The sequence below is a fragment of the Apostichopus japonicus genome, chromosome 17 (genome assembly GCF_037975245.1).
Source record: "Apostichopus japonicus isolate 1M-3 chromosome 17, ASM3797524v1, whole genome shotgun sequence".
Lineage (NCBI taxonomy): Eukaryota > Metazoa > Echinodermata > Holothuroidea > Aspidochirotida > Stichopodidae > Apostichopus > Apostichopus japonicus.
In genome coordinates this window covers 15,266,013-15,291,586 of record NC_092577.1, presented here as the reverse complement: position 1 = coordinate 15,291,586, position 25,574 = coordinate 15,266,013, and the positions used below count along the sequence as shown (strand labels likewise).

Sequence of the window (25,574 nt, the reverse complement as noted above, 5' to 3'; positions counted from 1 at the left end):
GGGAGGGGCGCTGGGGGAGCTTGACCATTTCCTGGGAGGGCGTCTTGTTACTATCTAAGCGGAGCGCCACGATGAGTTGGCGTGCAGAGGGCGTGAACTAAAAAGGCCTCCTAGATCGTTGGAAATGACACTTCCCAGGCCTTGTAAGCTACTCTTAAGTTTTCTCAACATCCTTTATTTTGAGATCCCATGTCTTGGTATGGTCATCAAATAGTTAAGTGAAATAGAAAAAAAAAAACAGTCTGGTAAGTTACTTTGAAATATCATGACATATCTTTTGTGAGTTTGACACCGGCATTGACGTTTTTCGACAAAACTGAAAATTGCGCGTGGAAAATAAGGAAAGATTGACTTGACTTTCAGGCAAGTAACATACTGAAATGACCGAACTATATGCCAAACTGACATCAAAGATTGCGTCTGAAATATTATTAGGGTGTTAGACTGATTGGCCGGTAGTTCTCAGCAATGGTATTGTCTCCTTTCTTGATTTTTTTTCTTTTAGCGGTGTTAAGAGCATCAGGGTACGTCCCAGAAGTGAAACCCCGATTGAAAATGTAACAGAATACTGAGACAATGACGCGAGCAATGATGTGAGAAACCTGTATGTCAGTTTTTTATTATAAGGGTATAGTATAGTTTACTAGCTTGTTTTATCAGTTACATGATTCTGGTAGGCTGTTTGAATTAGTATTTATTTAGGCCCGTGGCGAGGAATTTGCCAAGGGAGGGGCGAACCTGGAGGAAAATTATCAGAGCCGTAGATTCGGCATTGGAAACTAAGCGTAGCGCCACCATAAGTTGGTGCGAAGCGTACAAGAAAATTTTGACCGAAAATGCCTCCCAGAACGCTGGAAATGGCACTTCCCAGGCCTTGCAAGTTGCATCTAAGCATTTTCTATTTTGATATTACCAGCAATATCATAAAAACCTACAAAACATATGCTCAGAGGGGGAGGGGGGGGGGGAGGCGGTCGCCCCCTTCGACATCCCCATGGCTACGTGACGGTCGACGGTCGTTAACATGCGTTTTCAGTACAGTGCGACTACTGTAAGACTTCTCGGCCTATGCGCTATGTCACGTCAGGATTTTCAGCAACTATAGCCTACTGCCGGTTCGCGGTCGAAGGGACGTTCATGAGTGGTCATCATGGAGATTCGAGACCATTCAGACCAATTATATATAATTCGCACATGTAATTTTTTTTCGACACCCAAAATCCCACTGGGAGGGCGACTGGGGGCGACAAGCTTTCATGGGGGGGGGGCGTCGCCCCCACGCCCAACGTGGCTACGCCACTGCGGAAAACCTTGCCTTCATATTTGGTTGTCTGAAGGATTGTTTGGTTGTAAAATGAAAGCACCAACAAGTACTGGAGTTGCATGACGTAGTACATCGCACACATCGTGTGCACATAATTTACTTAATATATGCCCGGGACTATCATGTTATAGTGACGTACGTCCTACCTATTGCCAACACTTGGGATTTTTAAAATGGAGCGCCTAGCACGAGAGCTGTAAGTAATACTACAATGTATAGATTTAGCCTTGTAGGTGAGTACCGTAACGAATTCCAATCCTTTGCACAGATGATTGAATTCCTTGGAAAACAAATAAATTATAACAATCAACCGCAAGTACACGTTAACAACAATTCCATTACAGATATTTCCGTCCTAAAAAAGTAGTCAATAGTGGTATCTTAATTTCTTGCGATTCGGTCGGCTAATAGCCCTTATCATTGTTTGCAAACAGTCTTGCATCGATAGTTCACAATGAACACAAAGGGTGTTGTCTAAATGCAACTACTTGTAAATATATGGTAACTAGTCTACGTCAAACTTCGCGCTTCAGTTTTTTCTTTTTTCCTTTTTTATTGTCATCTTTAATGAGGGTAGTCCTGCTCCGTGCAGAAGCACTGCTTTCCAGAGCAGCCCTCAATACAAAATACATATACAATAATATGCAGTAGAAAAACGGTGAACATCCAAAAGCACAAAAGGACGGCAAAAAGATAGACAAACAAATATCAGACATCTAAACAAAAGATATCAGTTTTCATATTGCGATTAAAACTATTAACATTTGGCAAGAATTTCAAATTTGGGAGAAGACTGTTCCACGACCTGTCTCCAGAAAATTTAAAGGACCCTTTACAATTCCCAGTTCTAACAGGAGCAAGTAAAACATTATTAGAGCAGCTAGATCTAGTTCTGTAAGAATGGCTATCTCTCACTAGAATAGTATTATCAGTAAGGTAATCTGGAGCCAGGCTGTGGATACATCTATACATTAGAATATTCCTGAAATATAATGCACGTCAATTCATCAAAAATATCTGTAACATGCACATCCCGAAGCCCACACCCCAGTACTAATATAGCTGCACGATTTTGAAGAACTGTACCCGGTCAACCAATTTGTTCGTCGCCGTAGTCCAAACGGCAGAACAATAATCAATATGGGGTACATGGAGCGTTGTACAGAGTATTACGTGTATGCTGGTCAACACACCAACTAAGTACTTTTAGAATACCCAGTTTCTGTGATATTTTTGCACTAATTATGTCAATATGTTTTTCCCATTTAAGAAACGGGTCGAACCACATTCCAAGGTATTAGAATACATACACATTCTCAAGAACATCATTATGAAGCTTTACATTGAGGGGAATAACATTTTTTATCATCTGAGAATAAAACCAAGGTTATGACATTTGGCTCTTAAGAGCCAAATGTCATAACCTTGGTTTTAGAAGCATTATGTGTCAGCTTATTAGTGTTCATCTAATTCAGAAACAGCTTCCAGGTCCAAATTTACGACCCTTTTAATATCTAATCCGTATATTTAACTATACATGATGGCAGTATCATCGGCAAGAAAACCCTTACAATTCGAAACTACAGTAGGAAGGTCATTAATAAAATGATAAATAAATTGTGGACCTTATATGGATCACTAGGGTACACCAATTATAACAGGTCTTGCATCAGATTTGACCCCATCAATACTAGTAGTTTGTTCTCTATTTGACAAATCATTAGAGAACCAGGCCAGCTCATTATCCCGTATCCCATTCTGAGCGGACGCAAACATTCTTAAGACGTTTTAACTTTTAAATCTTGGTAACAATAATGAGTGCAGAATTATAGACATTTTATGTGTATGACACTATTCATGATTCATTATGTTGGGTTGCGGGAATTCTCTGGTAGTTAAAAATGATTTCTGTAATCGTTTCCGATCATTTCCAGAAACAGAGGGTAAGCCCTTGGTGTACAGAATGTACATTGCAGCAACATAAACGAAAATGCGGTATGCCCACATGCACAATAAAGCACTGCATACACGTTGTACTCCAGCTAGTTTGTCATATGTATGTGCGGCCGTGAGATATAATGCAAGCGTGGTTGTGGCCGCCAGGTTTTGTAGTGTACGAAGTAAACTATACTTATCGTAACCATTAGTACATATGTACATTATCCACATTCTGTCTTTACTAAGTAAAAACACATGGTAACTGTCTGCAAGGCCGCTAAAGTGTAGGATTTCACCTCATTACGGAACGTACCAAGATGTGATTTATTTCTTACGCTGTTTTTAATATGAATGGGGACGATATCAACAAGATAATATCACTTTTTTGGGGAGATTTTGATTTTAAAGAATAGAGATTTTCCGAGTTTTGTTCAAAGAATTGAACACTTACGGCAAATTCTAGTCGTCTGTAGGAAAACCTAAGCAGTGTTTTAGGTTATCCGACGTGATTTTTTGTCGTTTCGGATGATCGTTAAACTTCAGCACTGATAGCTGTACCAGTTAGCCTAAATGACGTTAAACCGGGCTCTCTAATTACATGAAGAACCAGCCGCAGCAGCTAGGTCACTCGTATTTTCTTGTCTATTTTCTGTATTCGTAACCTGTATTTTTGTGCGTATATATTTGCCGTGAATTTGACTTCGTTACAGGATGATTCGAAAAGAAATGGATATTGATTTATGGTTAAGGAGTATTTTCAGCGAATATACCAGTTTTCAAATTCGAAATCATGACATTCTTGCCAAAAAAACTATTTTTCTAAACAGTTTAAAAGCGTTCGCGGCTCATTTCATCTCGACTGTTGTGGCACTTTACACAAATTTTCTGAGTTCAAATTGTCTCAAATTGCAAGATCCTCCAGGGGATCCGCCCCCTGGACCCCCTTCACCCCCTCTTACAGCAATTGATGGATCCGACCTTGCCCGTTACCATCTAATTTAATTAATCTAAAAGAATAACCTAATAAATCGACAGTAGATCTAGAAGGTAGTCAATTGTCCAAAGCATGCCCTCTCTACCTTAATAAAATTGTTTGCAACATATATCATTTCCACTTTGTATTCTTGTACTATAGTAACCAGGTTTTTCGTCCGCCCTCTATTGGTGAGTAAAGGCCCCTAACGCAGAGGAAATGAAGACGCAAGTGTTTTTGTTGTTGTCCCAACACGTACTGAATATAATACGGCAATGGTACTCAAATACTGAGACAGAAGATGGGAATCCACCTGGTTGAATATGGTGTTGGGCACACTTTAAAGATTAAAGTAATAGCAAATGGATGCTACCCCACAGTCGTGAGGTAAACCCCCTCTAGTTTAATACTCCCCCCATTTCATGCACTTATCCCCAGCTATGTTATAGTAATTGTTCTTGCGCATAACTGATCAGTTCACGGACATCATTGGCTACGGCGAAGTTCCTGCAACTGTCAAAATCCACGTCCAGTCAGACTTTAACAGGTTCTCTACACTGAAAAGCGGTCAAGTAATCACCTCATACGATCCCTCAGAGAATTTAATAAAACACCACCTGAACTATTATTCAGGCTTAACTATGCCTAACAGGGAACAGCAGGACTAAACTGGCTGCACGGGCAAAGATGGCTACCGAGCAACAATTCCCAAACATGTGCAGTGGCATAAAGTATCTTTTTAAAAAACCCCTCTAATTAAATCTAATCAGCGAAACCAATTTTACAGTAACCTAACATTTTCATGAACAGCGATAACTCAAAAAGAACCCCCCCCCCAAAAAAAAAGGCGCAATGCAATGACACGGCTTCAAACGCGGCTTCAAACGCAGCATCTTCGAGATATATGAATGCTCTTTACAGTATCAAGAGGGAGATAAAAGGATTTACATGAAATTATGAAACGACAGAAACTATCAGGCGCGTATCCAGGGGTGGGGGTGTTGGGGGCGCGCGCCCCCGGGTAAGAGAAAGAGGAGAGAAAAAAAAAGAAAGAAGAAAAAAGGGAAAAGAGGGGAAAAAAGAGAAGAAAGAAGAGGAAGGAAGGGAAAAGAAAAAGAAGAAAGAGAAAAAGGAGGGAACAGAAGAGAACTTATAAAAGTGTGCTATGAAAGCAACTGTGGCTGGTCTTGAACTCGACCGAGTCGTCGGGGAACATGACGCATTTCGGTATTAGCCCAGGATCTATATGCGAACTGCACTAGACATATGTCCTTCGATGCAACACTGTCATCCAGAGATAAAATGTTATACAACGCGAACTGAATGCTAATTGTTACCCCACCCCTAGAACCGTAACTCATACAATGAATCTAAAAATAAAAAAAAAAAATTTCGCATGCGATTTGAGAATTGAGCACATTTCCTATGAATATCATTTAGCGGATCCGAAGGTGTATCATTGCCGGGGGGGGGGGGGGGGGGGGCGCACACATCACTTCTTGAGATTGTTCCCACCTGCATGAAAACGCGCGCCCCACAACCCTACGCCCACCCCTCTTATCGCTTCCCGATGAGCTACGAAACCAGACCCATCGTATACAAAAGTCTACTTGGATTATTTGTCCCCTGATTTTTTTCTGCAGATGCCCATGCATTTCCCCAAACTAAATTTCTAAGCCATGAGATCTAAAACTTAAGGAGGTTTGGGAGCATCATTGGGTCTGGGAAGTGTTATTTCCTGTGATCAGGGAAGTATATTTGCCAAAATTTTCTTGTACGCTACGCGCGAACCCATGGTCGCGCTCCGCTTAGATAGTATCACAGAACAGACACGCATCCCCACCATTATCCAAGACTGATATGTGCCCATGCACCCAAGAATTAACTGTCTCTGATTTTTCGAAATTTCCCTGACCAACATTCCTAACACATTCTTCCCTCTTCTCGTGCAATTTTGACCGGTCTGTAGGGGTTGAAGGAGGTTTTTCTGTATTGGCTGTCCATAGATGAAAGTTTGTGCAACATTATTGGTATGTTTTGAAGTGAATTTATTTCACGAGAAGTGTGAATTTTCAAATTCTGAACGAATAATGGGCTTAAAACCTTGAAAAGTAGGGCAGAGGGGTATTGTGGGCCGCGACGTAGAATCACCTAAAAAAAGCAATGATCCACAGGAGATGCGATGAGGTCGAACATGATGTGTGACTGGTTACAATCTTCAAAAAAGGTCATGGATGGGGAAAATAATATTGGGAAAATTCTTGGTTTACTCAGGCCAAGGTGAACATCTAGTTGGTCATTTTCAAGCCCGATATGTGCCATTTCAGGTGATCTGGGGGGGTGTCAAAACCAGAAATTTTCTTGTACGCTGCGCGCCAACCGATGGTGGCGCTCCGCTTAGATAGTCATTCGCGCCCCCCGGGTTAGAAAATCCTAGATACGCCCCTGACTATCATGTATACTGCACTAGTGCTTTATTACTGATTACTACCGTTAATATTAGCCTTACGCATTGTTAATGAATTTAATGTAAATAACATGAGAATATGATATCGGATAAATACACCACGGTTATGAAGTATAACTGTTACAGAACAATAATACTTCAGAGCTAGCAATTTGCACTATTCTCAATACCACCCGATACTCATAGCTAGTACAGTAACTACTGTTCATGTTCCACAACTGTGCATCAGTAACTACTGCGCTGTGTTCGTAACACGGTAACATGTGTTACAGGTGGCACAGTAATTACTGCAAGCTTTGTCTTACTTTTTAGAATCTAAAATTGAATTTTTAAATTTAAAATAAAAACAAAATTATTACTATTTTTTTGAAATTACTGCAAATTTTTAAACTTTGCATATTCAAAGTATTTATTTCTTAAAGTCATCCTTTAACCCCCCCCCCCTTCTTTAACGGGCATCGTGTATTAACATTTCAAATTATCAGCTTCGCATAAGTAGCGCTATATGGCATTTTAGTCATTTTGGAATTAGTGGAAACTGAGTTTAATAGCAAGAACTTACCTTTCCCTGCAAATTGCTGCAAGTTTGAGTACCTGACATTTCGATGCTAAACAAGATCTTCTTCAGGGCTAATTGAAACAAAACGAAACAAACTAAGAATACGTTAAAAGACACAGATAGCCAGACAGTTAAATTGGACAAATGAGCAATGATTATGACTAACGAACAACGAATAGGAGGTATGATTAACAAAAGAGATGAGCGTTGTGGAGATAAACTCTGAGTGGTGTAAAAGGAAGGAAAAACCTGTCAATATAGATAGCAAAGATGAGAGAGGCCAGGCGGAGGAGGGGAAAGAAAATGGGAGGGGAAGGTTTAGTAATTTCCTTTTTGGATGTTGGCGGCGATGTGGCCGAAGAGTGAGAAGGCGTTGGATCCACCAACGTTTCCTGCTCTGCTCTGTATCGGGCGGCTACCCAATAATGTAATGCCTTGAAAGATCATATCAGAAATAGTGTGGTTAGGAAGGTTCAAATGTCGCCCTTGGGGAGTTTCAGTCCTGAAAGTGTTGACTGTGGATCTGTGGCGATAGAATGGTTTCTTCAGAGAAGTCTTGGTCTCACTAACATATTGAATACTACATAATCTGCAAGAAATAAGGTAAAGGACATCAGAGGTAGTGCAAGTGATGTTACTCTTGTTTTGTGATGTTAACTTTGTTTACATTTTCACAACTAGCACATAGATAGATATACGTTACGGCGCTTTACAAAATATGTAAGCAATATATACCACGCGCATTAGGGCAAAGAGCTCTGTTAGAATCGATATGCCATCGCCCTTTGCATAAACGCTGAAGATCCTTATTCAAACCTTATACGACAAACGCAATACACAAATCAAATATTTACATCGCTAGCATCGACACAGGCGGCGAACAGGGGTGCAAATAAACCGACAGTTTGGAAAACTGTATGCCGATATATCTCCACTATGTAAGGTAATTCTGATGGACGTAACCTTACATTCACTTATTCCTATTTATCATACGTAATCGATTTGACACTTGGTCCCATTGCTTTTCGTTACACTACTAGCATGTGCTACAGTGTATTGAAATAAGGTAGCATGGCCTACCGCTCTGAACTTAGCGCCAAGAGGTATGTATTGATATATAGGCCAAGGCCTAACTTTAGACATTACTTTACTGAATTACTTGAAACTTTTAACACACTAATGACTACACAGCTGTGTTATTTGTTTCAGTTGTGTTTTGGAAAAAATAACAGGTTCAGAGAAATTTTCTTTAATGAAATTTGTTTTCCTTAAATGTCAAAGCACCATAACTTTTGTTTTCCTGTTGAAACATAAAATCATGATCACGATCAACCATACTTCAGCCAACTTTGGTCCAACTGACTAGCAAACCACTTTGCCATATTCTGCCCAACGTTGAGATAGATACTTCATATTTAGCTAAACTTTGGTCCAACATTAGAATTTACTAATGACCTAACTTGATTTACCAATGAGAACCCAACACACAACAAACTGTTGGCCATATGTTGTCGCAATTATATTTGACAACGTTGGCCCAATGCTCTTTTATGGATTGTTCAATATATTGATTCCAACAACAACAACAAAGTTATAATCCCAGCATTATAATTGATTGTAAGTCCAACTTTTGCCGATGAGCACCCGGCCTACAACAACAATTTACTAACATTTCGGCAATCAAATTGACCAACATTGGCCCAACGGTTTTGTATTATCTGGGTAGACTCTTCGATATTAAAATACGTTTAAATCCTGCACTGATTTTTTTTACATCGTTTAGTGTATTGTCTATATTTCTTGCAAGTCTCACTCCGTATATTTTTAATTTTTGTCACCTTTTTCCAAGGACCAGTATACTTATTACCAACTGAATAAGTTACCGAATATGCTAGCAATTTCAACACTATATCCTGCTTTTGCAACGAACTTAAACCTACCATGTATTTATCACCTCATAGCCCAAATTCTATATTGAATACCTATAAGCCAAGAACGGCACTAAAACTTGGGGTATCACGAACGTGATTTGAAGCACCATATAATATGCTTAGTAATAAGCAACAAAGTATTATAATGTCAAAGTACTATCACGTCATAAATTATAAAACTCTTTTATGGATATTTCTATCCCAAAATATGCTAAATGCACAAAAAAGATTCTTTTACGCAAAATAAGCACAAAAATAGATTTCACTAAACAAAGTAGGAGTTATGCACGAATGGAGATGCTTATCAACTGTGTGCGCTGTTATTAGAATAAAAACCCAGCTATGTACCACTAGCTTTCCATACCTAACAATCGTTGTATTAGGGAAACTCTTCAACAATCTGGATTCATTTTGCTTTATTGTTGATGTCACTTGAATATTTGACCAGTCTCTTGGATATCGTAGTGGACTCCAAATGGTCATATTATACCATGGATATCCATCGCCTCGTGCGGTTGGAATTAAAACCACTTACACGTACTTTATCTATATCCTTTTCTATATGGGACAGCTTCGATGTAAGTATACTATATTTCATTAAGGATGTACCTTAGTTTACTTAGTAGACATAATATATGACGTTGGACGTGCTTCCTAAGAATAAGAGTATCACTGTTGTCCTATATAAGGGACCTGTCTTAAATCTTTCTCGTAATGCACATGTTAGGCAAGCACCATTTGTCACTGACGAGTTCCCCTTTTCACTGTTTACATAGAGTCCAATGTATGTGTATCATCGGTCATCAGTTGACTTGAGAAGCAAATTCGTATTGCATTGTCCAAGTATAGAAATGTTTACCTATGGAAGTATAAGCTGTGACGCCTTTAGTAGTATCCCCCTCCACCCCGGGAACACTAAACATATGCCAGTCATTACCCAGAAATGGTGATAATCAGTATTGAATTTGTACATTTAATGTATCTAAAAGTGACGAGGCAGCTGTGGAATGTTTTTAATAAAACAATGCTTATTGTAATATTATAACATCTGTACTTTTAGAGAAAAATCTTTTATCAATTTTCCCCTCTACCCAATTGGTTTTTCAAATTTAGGCAATTTATGCAAATATGATCATATATAATGTGAAACCACGTAATGTTCACGCAAGCTACTTTCGTGTAAATTTCAGTGATGATATTTTAGCGTATCCTTAATCATGACATTAAATTGAAGTTACTACCTAAGACATACGAGAAATGAAGGCGACTCAGATATGTCTTAACGACCATTTAAAAACAAATAGCATAGTCTTATGCAAAATGCCAAAATTTCACATTTAAACCCATCTTAAACATACAATGACGGTGGCACAGACTCCAAAACCACTGCAGTTGTAGTCTAGGATGATGTTTTTAAATTTAATTGAATTTTTCATTAAATTTTAAAAGTAACATCGAAGACAGTAGGTCACCCCCTAATGCCTTGGTTTTCAACCTTTTTTCGATCACGAGCCCAATTCGTCTTCCGAGCCGTCCTCGCGAGCCCATACCCTACCCTGCAAAGTTATCAACTTCATAAAATCAATTTCACAACGTTTATTAGTGTATTCTTGACACAAGTGACCCGGGGACTCAATCAGAGCTATGTATGTTCCTCCGTGATCAGATGACAGGTACTGCCCAATTAGAGCCTATCTCAAAGATTTCTTGCAACCCTCAATGGTACACTGGTTTCATAAGAAATGTGTGACCGTAATCACTATCAGAATAATGCAGAAAAATGGAGATGAGCAATGCAATAAAAAAGCAGCAAAACCGTTTGACGTGTGCATATGAGGCCCAGTAGTATTAAAGGAGATATATTTCGAATCGGTGAGGTAATTTCTATTTATTGAAAACAAATTAACAAATAAAGAGAACGTAATAATACTTTGTGTATTGACAATAGAACGGGAGAACTGATAGAATACTTGCTGCGTGCACTGGGAAGAGCTGGGTTCGATTGAGCAAGGCTTCCACACATCATAACCTTGGTAAATACGTAATACGTAGTGTGCAGTGGTTGGTGGGAGTCACCGAATTCTCTTATACTAGTCTTATAGGGTTAGGGTTGAGTAAATTTTACCCGTTGTACAAGGTTTCATCGAAGAGGCTTCCTAAGAAACATCATCATGTGCCTTCGCCACCAGCCCCCCAAAATGCCACAATTTTTAATCATTACTGGGGCAATGCTCGCGAGCCCACAAAATCGGCTTCGCGGGCCCAAATGGGCCCGCGAGCCCAAGGTTGAAAACCACTGCCCTAATGTGACCATTTAGAAAAAACCAAGTTTCCTTATGCCAACAATATATCTTACTGTAGCTTGGAGTCTATTTTACTAAGAAAAATCATGTCCTACTTTTACTGTTCCCAGAACTTAGGCTTGAACTTGAACTTCAAGTTGTTACCAGAACCGAAATGGCCGCAAGTTCTTTCTCAATATAATCTGAAAATAATATTTGGAATGCTTCGAGTTTTCAGATCATGAAAATACTCCTCTCATACCCATTTAACAAGATTTGAAGAACACAATTTTTAAAGAGGATATAGAATACTAGTTTACAGGCGCGTATCCAGGATTTTCTAACCCGGGGGGCGCGAATTACTATCTAAGCGGAGCGCCACCATCGGTTGGCGCGCAGCGTACAAGAAAATTTCTTTATTTTGATACCCCCCAGATCACCGGAAACGGCACTTCTCGGGCTTGAAATGACCAACCAGATGTACACTTTTTGCCTGAGAACCAAGTATTTCCTAAAAGTTTTTTTTCCATCCATAACCTTTTTGAAGATTGTCAACCCGGCACACATCATGTTCGACCTGATCGCATATCCTGTGGGTCTTTGCTTTTGTAGGTGATTCTACGTCGCGGCCCTCAATACCCGTCAGCCCCACTTTTCAAGGTTTTAAGCCCCATATTTGTTCAGAATTTGAAACTTCACATTTCTCGTGAATAAACTCACTTCAAAACATACCCATAATGTTGTACAAAATTTCATCTATGGACAACCAATATAGAAAAACTTCCTTCAACCTCTAACAGACCGTTCAAAATTGCACGAGTAGAGGGAAGTGTGATGCAGAATGTTGGTCCGAAATTTTCAAAAATTCAGACACAGTTAATTAATTGGTGTACAAATATTAAAACCTCTTATAACGGCTATTGTAAAACTTGGTTGAAGGAAATGAAAAAATAGCAGATATATCCGAAACCGAACACTACACACATAGGCGTAGGAGGCGCGGCGGCAGTGGCGGAGCTAGGGGTATTGGTCAGGAGGGGCGAGAATGGTCTGTAGGGACGCTTTCGACACTATCTAAGCGGAGCGCCACCACTGGTTGGCGCGTAGCGTACAGAAAATTTTTGAGTAAAGATACTCCCTAGATCGCCGGAAATGACCCTTTCCGGGCCTGGCTAATTTGCAGATAAACGAAGAATAAGGTGTCATCGCCAAATTACACCAACAAAATGTGACAAATGTCAATAAGTAGATGAGAGCGCAATAAAAAAGTCAATAATCTAGAATAAGTAAAAAGTGGTAAAGAGCTGAAAAAGGGCTCCAGCAGTCCATTTGAGTCCGTCGGGGGGGGGGGGGGCATCCGCCCCTGACCGTATGGACGCTCCCCCACTGCGCGGCGGGGGTGCAGCCCCTAATTCGCCATTACTAATGTAAAAGAGAATTTTGACATAATTGGACCTCCATGCAGTGTTCGACTTATGGCCAAAAAATTGCATAGCAACAAATTTCGACAATTGCTATACAATACCTTTGTTGCATAGCAGTTCCCCAATATTGAATAGCAGTTTTGAAATTACCACAAAACGGACCAAATGTTGGCGATCAATGTATTAACTAGAAAATGTTTGTTTATTATTATATTTATACTAGTGTTGCTACGATAATCGTTTTCAATATCAGTATCGGCCGATATTTGCAATATCGGCAGCATATCGGTATCGGTAAAATTGTGCCTAATTGCCGATAACAGCAAACCGATATTGAACTTTTCTTTTTAACAGCAGAGCTACCTGTACTCAGGGGCGTAGCGAAGGTTTTTTTGTTGGGGGGTGTGGAGAATTTGATTTGCCAACGGATCTGGAAGTGGTGACTGAAATGGGGGAGGGGTCTAAGGGTAGGGGGTCTACCCTTCCCCTTTGGAAAATTTTTAGTTTTGAAACGTCCTTAGATGCAACCTGGTGCATATTTTAAGTCAAATTTGATTTGCCGACGGATCTGGAAGTGGTGACTGAAATGGGGGAGGGGTCTAAGGGTAGGGGGTCTACCCCTCCCCTTTGGAAAATTTTTAGTTTTGAAACGTCCTTAGATGCAATCTGGTGTATATTTTAAGTCAAATTTGATTTGCCGACGGATCTGGAATTGGTGACTGAAATAGGGGAGGGGTCTAAGGGTAGGGGGTCTACCCTTCCCCTTTGGAAAATTTTTAGTTTTGAAACGTCCTTAGATGCAATCTGGTGCATATTTTAAGTCAAATTTGATTTGCCGACGGATCTGGAAGTGGTGACTGAAATGGGGGAGGGGTCTAAGGGTAGGGGGTCTACCCCTCCCCTTTGGAAAATTTTTAGTTTTGAAACGTCCTTAGATGCAATCTGGTGCATATTTTAAGTTAAATTTGGCACGGAAGAAGCTCCCGTTCTCCTTTTCTCTATTCAGCTTTCCATCTTTCTTCCCCTTCCGCTCTCTTCACCTTTTCTCCTTTTGCCGACAGACCCAAAATTTGCCGACAGCGACCAAATTATTGGGGGGGGGGTGTGACACCGCCCCCACACCCCCGCTCGCTACGCCCCTGCCTGTACTTATTTATACTTGCAATGATTTGTTAATCTGCCCAAGACGGTCCATTTCTTTAGCGTCAGTTAAACTCAGATTCATTTTCGATTAATATCCATGGAAACCTGACTCTCCGTAACATCTAAAACACGTCTACGGCGCGCGAATATAACCAATGACCTTCGTGAACCTTGGCCTACAAACAGCATTAGTGCAGTATATATACACTGTACTAACCATTCATTTCCTCAAAGGCCTCCGTGAAAACCTTGAACATGGTGCATACAGTAACTGCACAGTTCAGCAGTGTTGGAAAACCTTGTTCAATTTCCCGCGAACACACTGTCGATTTCCCGCCGGTGTTCGCCTGCCTAGCACGCGTAACGTGCGAGCATAAAGGCGTGGTGTCCAGGGGCCCGTCTTAGGGCTATGGTGGGGTTATGGGGTAGAACCCCTCTTGGGGATCCTGGGGGCGAAAGCCCCCGAAAATTGTCATTTTTTGCGATGTCTGGCGATGAAAAAATTCACAGTTGAGGATGCAAACTACTGACAACTTTTTTATTTAAATTGTCACGAAACTGATGAAAATTTTAAAATGACAAGTTAAAGTAGCTATATTATCGTATAAAATGAAAAGAGATTTAATCTGTCTTTCAATCTTTAAAAAGTGCAACTTACAAAACTTCCGATATTATGAAACAAACAACGTTCAGCAAAGCCCCGTTTCTAGACTGCCTAACAATGAATAGCGTGCACTATGCGTACATTTTTACAACTGAAGTGTTTAACCCTATACCCAACTACTGTACCACGGTACATGTGCTGTGAATTTGCCCAGGTACCTTCCCAACAACTGTGAGCTCATCCCCTGTGTAACACCTGTTTGTTAACATTTTTTTGGCACGTTGCCAGGGAGTTTAGTTACGTGAGATCCGTAACCGCCGAGGTGGTTAGGCTATTTGCTTTACACTTAACTATGGTAGGATAATATTTTTTCAGGTTTTTTTTCTCTATACGGTCAAGTGAATAAGTTGTACATTGAGTATAAACTCAATAAATTATAACTTCTACATTGTGATCGACAGTTCGTAAGTTAAGGTTTGAGTGTTTGCTCCCAAATCTGACTAGGAATTTGTATCGCACAAATCGGCACAATGTGCGATGCTGATTTGGAAACGTCTCGCAAGTTTGTCGTTTTGGATCGCATTTTGCGATGCGATACCGGAAAAATCGAACACTGCCTCCATGCTTTTTATACATCTACATGAGATATGTCGTTGTTTACATTAGCATCCCGCGGTATACTGCGCAATTTGAACGGACCGTACGGTACATGATGGCATGCGATGTAATAACCGATGCTTGCTTATATGATATTGACATGAACACGTTGAACGCGCGCTTCGCGCGCGAAAATTTTTGGTTATTTTTTCAGGCAAGTCGGACAGTTTTGAGGCTTTTCATCCTGGAACGCCATTTTCATGCTCACTGATATGATGTGATATCTGCTGTTTGCGTTACAAATTCGAACAGGCGCGTAGCGAGGAATTTGCCAAGGGAGGGGCGAAGCCTGTAGGCAAACTATCTAAGCGTAGAGCCACCATAGGTTGGCGCGAAGCGTTCAAAAAATTTTGGCCGAAAATGCCTCCCAGATCGCTGGAAATGGCACTACCCAGGACCATTTGTTAGCGCGAAGCGTACAAGCAAATTTTGGCCGAAAATGTCTTCCAGATCGCTGGAAATGACACTTCCCAGGCCTTGTAAGTTGCATCTAAGCACTGTCTATTTTGAAATTACTTAGCGATATCATTTAAAAAAATGCGTTATGATAGACCATATATAGTATATATATAGATCATTAGTGAGAGAGGAAAATGGAGTTGTCGGTGTAAGGGGTAGGGTGAGTCACATTTTTACGAAATCATTGATCCGTCACTGGCTACCCTTCAGCGCTGTAATGATGTCACTGTTCCTCTTTCTCTTCGCGTTTTTCTTTTACTCCCTCCTTTTCTCCTTTTTCTCTCTTTCTTCTTTTTCTTTTCCCTTCCTTCCTCTCCTCCTCCTCTTTTTCCCCTCTTTTTTCCTTTTTTCTTCCCTTTTCTTTTCTCCCCTCTTTTTCTTACCCGGGGGGCGCGCGCCCCCAACGCCCCCCCTGGATACGCACCTGGTATAGCATTTTAATAATTAAAACTTGGGCGCATGCGTGACTATACAGGGCAAAAGCGCTTTCTCATAAAATGTTTTCACTGAAAAAAATGACTATTAAAGAGGCTCCACCGACCTAAACATTACAGGGGCAATTCATTATCTATTAACGTTATAAACATGTGTTCATTCAAATGGAGGGGGGGGGGGGTGAGGTTTTGGTACAGGACCCCTTGTTAAAATAAATAGCAATTACTCTTTTGATGTATGTCCAAAGTGACCTGCATGATGAAAAGAAACTGATGTAGATATTTTTTCCTGCTGTGTTCTCTTTGAAAGTATATGCACTGTTTGTTCTAGCCCCAACTCACAAGGTTTTATGGGGGATGAAAGTAGGTCCCTTTTGCATTTGAATGAAGTGATGTTATGTTTTTCAAAGAACTGCATGATCATGAAAAACAACTGGTAACCCTCTCATATATTAAACAACATTCTATTCAACTGATAAAATAAATCTCTTACTCCAATGTGCATGACCTTTGACCTCAGAAGGTTTGTTTTTATTATTACGAAGTTAGAAGAAAAATGTATACCCTCTGTTACCCCCTCCCCCAGAAAAACAAACAAACACAAAACAAACAAACAATGGGTCCCAAGGTTTGGTCCCACATTCAGTCAAAGATCCAATGAGTTCCAAAAGCGATGTCCCTAAGATTACTTTTTTGGCCACTATTTCAAATATGCAATTTTTTTTTATTGGAAATCTACTTAGTATCTACGTTATTAAGTAAAGATATTTTTTAATGTAAACAATGCAACTATGCAAGTATGCAGATGATGGCATCTAGCTTTATCCTGTGTGTTGTCGAAGCTACGAATTGTCGCTTTGTTACACATGTGATTTAAAATACCAATATAAGTGAAACAGGGTAATACAGGGTTGAGTTTAGTTGCACAAAATCTAGAAACGTGCAAGCACTTAAATCGAAGGAAAATAGTACGAATTTGTCAATGAGGACATTATTTTCCATCGTACCCGCTGAGGGTCGAATGTTGTAGCTTCTTGTCAGAAGCTTCTTGGTCAGTTGACAAAGTAGTTATTGCTCGAATACGAGAATCGGCTGATGGACCGAATGGCGCCTTTGTTGTCCATTTTGTGACGTTATGATCTATATGTCGATGTTTGATATTGGTACTGCTGTTTAAAGAGTGGTGCCCTAGAGTGTGAAGGCTACTGGCCCATGGAAACCGTTTATGGTGTGTCTAAGGGAGCGCGGCCTGGGGGAGGGGGGGGGGGGGGGGGGTTGGAAGGGGGTGCATAAACTGAGTTCGTCTCTGATAAGAGAATGATCAGAAACGGCAACGTAGAGGTAGTAGCTGGTCCTGGATTGTTTACGACCCCGACTCCATTGTGGACCGCAGTTTTGGGTGGCTCTCTTTTCCGGGAATAGTTTTTAATCAGTGGGCCACACGTCGTTAATAACAGTAGAATAATGATCAGTTTCTTCAAACCGGCCAAATGTAGGGCCCTGAAGGTGCCAGGTTTCATGCTTAATCCGACCCTTGACTTAGTGTGCAACAATGAAAGAACGGCAATATCCCCTTTGTAGCAGTGGTGACAGTACATTTATTGATCTCTTAATCCCCGCCCCCCCTCGAGAGAATATAGTTAATGTTAAAACAGGTCTACATGTACCATGAAAACGTATGTAAAGATATTTTGCTTGTTTGTTTCCTATGAAAATCGTACCTTTTGTTACGATACCTTTTGTTACGATAACTTCATTCGCAGGGAAAAATGTTTCATCAAATTTTCAAATATAAATTTTTTTCTGGATTTGTGCCCCATTTTGGCCAATTACCGTTTTTTAAATTCATATTATGATATTTTCCGTTTTGTATACAAACAATGTATCTGATAGGCTAGTTATGTTGGGACATGGACAAAATTCATCGTTCTCAGTGGCTTAACTAGGCCAGTGCGACTACTCAGGGCTCGGAACACGGGGGAGGGGGAGGGGGGGGCAGTGACATGTTTACATCCATCTGCGTAAGCATAGTATTGATATTAAAGATGCAGTCAGTAAACCAAACGGGCATCCATCTAGATATCCAGATATGCGCTTTTTATATTCTGCTGTCGTGCCCAGCAAAAGTGTCCAGTCCAGTAACGTAACGTAGGGCTACTGTCAAAGGCCCTTGGAAATTTGGAATAATTAAATGGGCCCTTCAAACTAATATCTAACATTCTAAGTCGGAAACTCTGCCCGCCCCCCGGAATGTCAGACCCTCCACCGACCACCGCCGTATATGACTAGATGTACTGTGTATGTGCCTACCCCTGGCACCATCCAAAACATGAATATTTTATTCCATTTACATTAACGGAATTGCTGCATCAGTAAGTACATTTATTTGTGTAAGTGGATGCTTAGTACAGTATCAGTTAGTACTGTGCACTTGGGTGTGTGTGTTGGGGGGGGGGGGGCTATAGAACTGCTGGACTGCACCTTTTGACTTTTGATAAAATACTATGAAATTGTGAGGGACCAAACAATGCTAACAACATGTTTTCCCTAAATTTATTTTTGTAATGGGAGGGAAGCTCTAATAACTGATATATGTTGTGCCAAGGGTGCAACGCAAAACATTTATTTTGTGAAATTGGTTCAACGTTGTCCTATCATAAGTCACTGATCGGTGTGCAGAGGCGGAGCTCCTAATTTTCTTCCCATGTGTCAGAGCCCCTTATCAAACATGGACCTTTGGCGTATAGGACTATAGAAATTTAAAAATCTGTACATACATTACTGCATTAGCTGCCACACATTTCTTGAACAGCTGATATTATATATAGCAATACATTGCAAATGAATATTGAGTATAATTATGAAGAAGCCTTTTCCCCCTCAAGTAACCATCCCAGTATAGTCTGATTCCATCTTATCCCGAGTCCAAGACCAGAGTCCACATGCAGAAAAGTCTGGACTTGAGTACTGTAGCACTGGTGATATTAAAGAATTATATATATAGGTGTGTAACTGAGAAACAGAACATGGAAAATAATAAAATGGAAAATATATGGAGGTTCATGGTATGGAAACAAGTCCTTGGCATTGAATATTTGAGGAGCTTTAGGTTAGTCCATGTTACGGTTACAGAGATTTAATCAGTGACACATGCCTTGTTACCCCATTCCCTTTAGATAGCCTACCGAGGAAGGGGGTAAAGGCAGGCAACATACAACTTCATTTTACAAATTACCTACATTACCTTTTAACCTATTACTACATATCACATGTTTTATTTCACTGATGGGGTTCAATTAGACTGCTTCTTGACACACACCCACACCAATACATAAAAACAGGCTCCACAGTAGGCTATAGATTCCAATGCTTGCTTATGGCAGCAGAACCAAAAATGCATTCCCTTTTCATCTCCCGAATAAAACCATTTCCTGATCTGGATCCAACGATGAACAACACAAGCAGTAAAACTGTATTGAAATGCCAACTTTAAAATTGAAAGTACAGAGCTCTATGGGTACCCAACACAACAAGACACCCTAAACAATCAACCCATACCACATTTGTGATTTACTGTGCTTCTCTACAATAAGGCAACCTATAAAACATTTCTGTAGGCTAAAGGAGAGGAGTAAATAAATGTAACCAAAAACAAAATAGCAACATCAGACTCCCCTCCCATCATTTTAAATCACTGCCATGGAACTGTCACTGGACACAGGTCACTACTGGGAACCAGAAGGGACATGATAATTTGACTCATTAAACATTAATAGCATGCAAAAGCAGGTAACCGTTCAACTGGCCTGCCTTTCTCACCCCCTCCTCATTTTCACCCAAACAACCATTTTACTCTTCTTCCAAAATATTTAATATTTAAAAGATAAAGAAACTTTTGTACAGTTTAGATATTTGGAAATTTAAATGCATAACAAAGTGAATACAATATTTGATTTTTTTATAACCATTTATAGTTATCAACAAATTATGGTATTACATCACAAAACCAAACCAACAGTTTGCTTGCAATGTCTGATTTTACAGAACAATGAATAATACAATGATACATTGTTTCAGATCTGCTGTATTTGTCATCCTGATTAAGAAATCAGAGTGTATTGCATGTGATAGGCCACAGCAAGAGTTTGATGCAGTTGTAAGTAACATCAGTGATAACTTGTAGTAACATGTAGTACTAAAGCGTGCTACATTGCTTGACCACATTATAAATTAATATTGAAACGGTATAATAATACTAATGATAATGATAAGGATAGTGATAGTAATAATAGTAATAATAGTAAAAGTAATAATAGTAATAGTAATAATAATAGTAATAATAATATAGCGCCAAACAAACTATGAAATAATTCCCGTACCGCTTAACAAAATAATAGCAATTATAACATATATGCTTTGGTGAAGAGATACGTTTTGAGTGCTGATTTGAAACTATTCACAGTATTGCATATTTTTTATATGTTCTGGAAGTGAGTTCCACAGCCACGGTGCACTGGATGTGAACGTTCTCAAGCCGTAAGTTCGTGTTTTTGGTTTCGATGATAATCGTAACCTATGCATTCATGCAGGCGGAGAGTGTGTGTATGTGTGCGTGTGTGTGACGCCTCGCTTGTAAACACGATATCTCAAGTGGGGAAGCTTGGACCAATCTAATATTTGGTGTATATTAGTACCACATTTAGTAGATGTGCCCTATTTTTTGGTGCATGTGAAGGTCTCCAAAGGTCAGTTAGAGACCAAAAACCAAAATATTAAAACAAGCAATAACTCCCATTGACGGGGTCCGACATGGTTGATATTTTGGGAGTAGTTGTGAATGGGGTAAGGGATCGTTTCAAAACATAACGGTAATGTGATCCAAGTTCAACAAAGGTCAATCAGGGGTCAAAAACTAATATTTTTGCCGTAACTTGAGAACAAAATGTCCGTCAAGGTTGGGAGTTACGTTATTGTAATCCAGGAGTCGACCCGCATCTAGGTGACCTTTGAACTCAGGTTGACCTCCGGTGACCTTTATCAGTTCTTTGGTTATTTGAATTTTCGTGGCCATAATCGGATCTCAACGGTACCTTCCGATCAAAATGTTCCATGGTTGACCTTCGTGCGACCTTCGTGTGCGAAGTTTTCAGAGGTCAATTTTTTTTGTTTTTTAATAAGTACAGTTAGGATGGTCGCACAGACCATGTTGCCTTTTGAAATCAGCGTGTCAAACTACATCTGACCGCGAGGTGAAAAGGTCAAATCCTGAAAAATATTTTCAGTTTAGGAGATATGGGGCAAAACAAGAAAAGTTTGTCAATATTTTGATATATGGTACAGCTCTTTGTCTTATATAAAGGAAACCAACTCCCGCTTCAATCGGACACCCAGTTCTCAAGTTATGAGGGGTCAAAGGTTGGTTTTGATACCTTTCTAGCAATAACATTATGTGTGTACATTGTAGTCCAAACAAATTTTAGGACAGAGTGCACATCATCAAGAGGAACTTTTTTGATAGAACCATCAGGTCATCCAAGTCATTCAAGGTTGATTATGTGCAAAAAACTGCCAACTTATGCTAATTTTTGCAACAACTTCTAGTCACGAAATCTGATATGGCTGGTATATATGGACAAGTTGTGAATGAAGTAGGGGCACATTTTCCAAAATAACCGTGATGTGATCCAAGGTCGTCAAAGGTCATTTATGGGTCAAATGTGTTTTTTTCTCAATAACTTGTGAAACTACCACTGACAGGGTCCGACATGGTTGATATTTTGGGACTAGTTGTGAATGGGGTAAGGGATTGTTTCCAAACATAACGGTAATATGATCCAAGGTCAACAAGGTCAATTAGGGGTCAAAAACTAGTATTCTTGCAATAACTTGAGAACCAAATGTCCATCAAGGTTGGGATTTTAGGACAGAGTGCACATCATCAAGGGGAACATTTTTTATAAAAACCATTAGGTCATTCAAGGTTGCTTATGCGCAAAAAACTGCCAAATTATGCTACGTTTTGCAACAACTTCTAGTCACAAAGTCTGACAGGGCTGATATATAGGGACAAGTTGTAAATGAAGTAGGGGCACGTTTTCTTAAATAACCGTGGTGTGATACAAGGTCACCAAATGTTAATTATGGGTCAAAACTTGTAAAACTACCATTGACAGGATCGGACATGGTTGGTGGACTAGTTGTGAATGGGGTAAAGGATCGTTTCCAAACATGACAGTCATGTGATCCAAGGTCAACAAAGGTCAATTAGGGGTCACAAACTCGTATTTTTTCAATAACTTGAGACCCAAATTTCCATCAAGGTTGGGAGTTACGCTATTGTAATCCAATAGTCGATCTGCATTTGGGTGACCCTTGACCTCAGGTTGACATCCAGTGACGTGTATTAGCTTCTTTCAAGTTGAATTTTTGAAGTTTCGTGGCCATATTCCAATCTAAATTGTCCGTAAGTTGACTCCTCTGCAACCTTGATGTGCGAAGTAATTAAAGATGAAGGTTTTCTATTACTTGGTGTGTGGATTCATAACATTGAGTACAAGAACCCTATTGTTTTTTATGGAGGTGTGTATAACCACGTACAGTAGACTGACCTGTGTTATCATGCCATAGTGTTATTGTAACAGCTAGTTCTGGTTATTCTAACAAGCAGAAGTCTAGTGCATTGAAGTCATCTAAACCTCAATGAATTTTGCATTCTAGTTACTCTAGGGATGAGTAACATCAGTAATGAATTAGAGCGAAGTGAGCGTGTGGATGATGGTCGGAGCTGAAACAAGTTGGTGAGGTAGCTTGGTCCTACATTGTGCATACATTTGAACAACATCAGAAGCAGTTTGTAGTTGATTCGTTCACGTAACGGGAGCTAGTGGAGTTCGATCATGGTAGGGGTAATGTGATCATACTTCCGAGTTCTTGTAACGATACGTGCGGTGGTGTTTAGTATATACTGTATATAAATGATGGAGTGTAATCATTTACAATGCTTGATCCTATAGTATTACTACTGGATGCGATATAGTAAATGTTCTTTGGAAAGTTTATCCATTATCCTGAAAGGAGGCAGAGGGTCACAAAAGGGGTTGAATGCATTCTGTAGTTTCATTTGTTGAAAGCAAGGAACCTAAAAATACATTTTAATTGGTAGCATGATTTTGGTTTCTTCAAGGAACCCAGAATTTTTATTCAAGAACCAGGAGGAGTTTCAGATCTACTGGATGTGATCAACTGAATAAGAAATCAGTGTATTGCGTTTCATACAGTAGCCTATATGTACAGCAACATAACTAATATTAGTGATAACTCAATAGAACTTGCAGAACACCAGGGGTGATATGTCAGTGTTTTGGTCAGGGAGGGGAAGGGAAGGTCATCAATTTAATGCCACGGACATGAACAATTTTTCATCTTTTTTCAAATTTGGATAAATTTTAACCTGCTTCTGCTTGGCAGATGGAACCAGAATCACTCCTTGCTGTGTCAAAGGGATTCTGAAGGGGACAAATGTGAACACTGAATGAAACTTGTTTCGAATTATAATATAATCATTGCCCGTAGTACTAATGAAGGCTATGCGTAATCATATTCACACAGTGCATTGAAATAAACACCATTAATACAATAGCTTTGCATTTTAAAAACAAAATGATACACTTCAGTATGGTTTGTCAACCGGATCCTGATGGGAAATATGCTTGTGGTTCAGCAAAACTGGAAATGATGTACATACCGAACTTGTATATGCAGTATGTCTCAGAAGGATCATTTAATGGGAGCAATACAGTTATTCAGAAATGGTAGCTAGATGGAGTTTGTAGGCAAAGGGTAAGATTTAGAAGAACTTTGAATATATCACCCGAGTGTGACTCCATCAAGGTTTACATTATCAAAGAGCACATCTTACTGTGCTTTAGAGACACAGTCACCGTCTTGTCCTACTGTATCTGCAACTGATACTTTAAAAGTCCCTTCCACAGCACTGTATGTATTAGACATCATTAAGCATGTCTAATGTCATGCTTCCAATCGTGCAGTGAGAGCTAGGGTTAAGTCGTGGAGGTACACGTCTGCTTCAGTCCCCTTGTATAACATTTTGAACTGTTCTGCACCTATATGTCCTACAAATTTAAATTCCAAATTGTAGACTTCCACATCTTAAAGTTTACCCTTGTTGTTCTGTTGCATGTGCCAGTAACATTAGACTAGCCAAGCCCTATGCCTAACATATGGAAAGTTAGTCCAGATGGTGTATACGATGGTACCAATATTAGGGCAACCTTGCCGTGCAGTTTGGTTTTCATATAGGTTTTCATATGATGTGACACATCATGCAAGAAACATGTGATTTTGTATGTTTAATTTAGAGGATGTTAAAAATGTAGTACAATATTTTATAAATTAGTTAGGTATATTTGGTAACATATAATAATGCACCATGTAATTAACATGTTTCCATTATGATTGATACTGTGTATTTCCTTTAAAACAAATAGTTTTTAAAACGAGTACAAACTTTGGTCTCGAGTATTGCAACAGCCAATGTCATCCTAACAATAGCACTAGATTTTTTTTTTGTAATTGTGCGACCATTCAGGTACTGATTCCTATCTTCACCATATTAGCAATCGTTGAATAAATATGTGATAGTAACGGTAACAGTTAGTACTTTTTGTGAACCACAGAAAGATATTTCTTTCAACGGATCTGTTTATGCTAGGTTGGATTTCTGTTGTTTCCATTCTACTTCTTTCTTCGAAAAGTCTGGCTTCCTTCAGTTTTAATCTGAAAAATAATGAATGATCATATATTATAACTAAACCAGAAAAAGAGTCATATTCAACCAAGTCATTGGGAAGTTTTTGAAGCAAACACTGTAAAGTGCTGCCCACCTTTTCGGGACATTGTCACTCACCAGAAATAATAGACAGCTTAGAGTATACCCAACACTCATTTACCTTTAAAAAACGATGGCCATTCAATGACTGTTAAAGGGATTTCTTCATCACATGAAAATGCTACTATATATACAGTACTGTACTTACACAATTATACCAAGTTTGAAGTAAATAAGACATAGATAAAAACCATTTAAACAATGTTACATTGTCTACCACCCACTTGATACTGTCCATGCTATGCTGCACACCAACCTAAATAAGTTTGGTTTATCTACTGACTATACCAAGTAACATATCAATTGGTTCTTGTGGGGTCATACAGACAAGCTATGTATACCTCCTTTAGGCCCTGCTGATCAAAAACATGTACAAAATCATCTACTACCATGACCAGACATGCCAAGTTTGAGCTGGTGGTTGCACAAATACTAATAACGTAGATGATTGATTTGTGTACATTGGGATGG

General features: G+C 39.5%; 1 protein-coding gene across 1 annotated transcript in view; it reads left to right on the top strand.

Annotated features, from left to right (window-relative positions):
* Positions 1-2,870: 2,870 nt before the first annotated feature.
* LOC139984883 (uncharacterized) overlaps positions 2,871-25,574 on the top strand; it is a 94,955-nt gene continuing 72,251 nt past the window's right edge. The window contains exon 1 of the mRNA XM_071999006.1: positions 2,871-3,267. Within this exon, the coding sequence (XP_071855107.1) occupies positions 3,192-3,267 (76 nt within the window). The 5' untranslated portion in view covers positions 2,871-3,191. The remainder of the gene's footprint in view (positions 3,268-25,574) is intronic.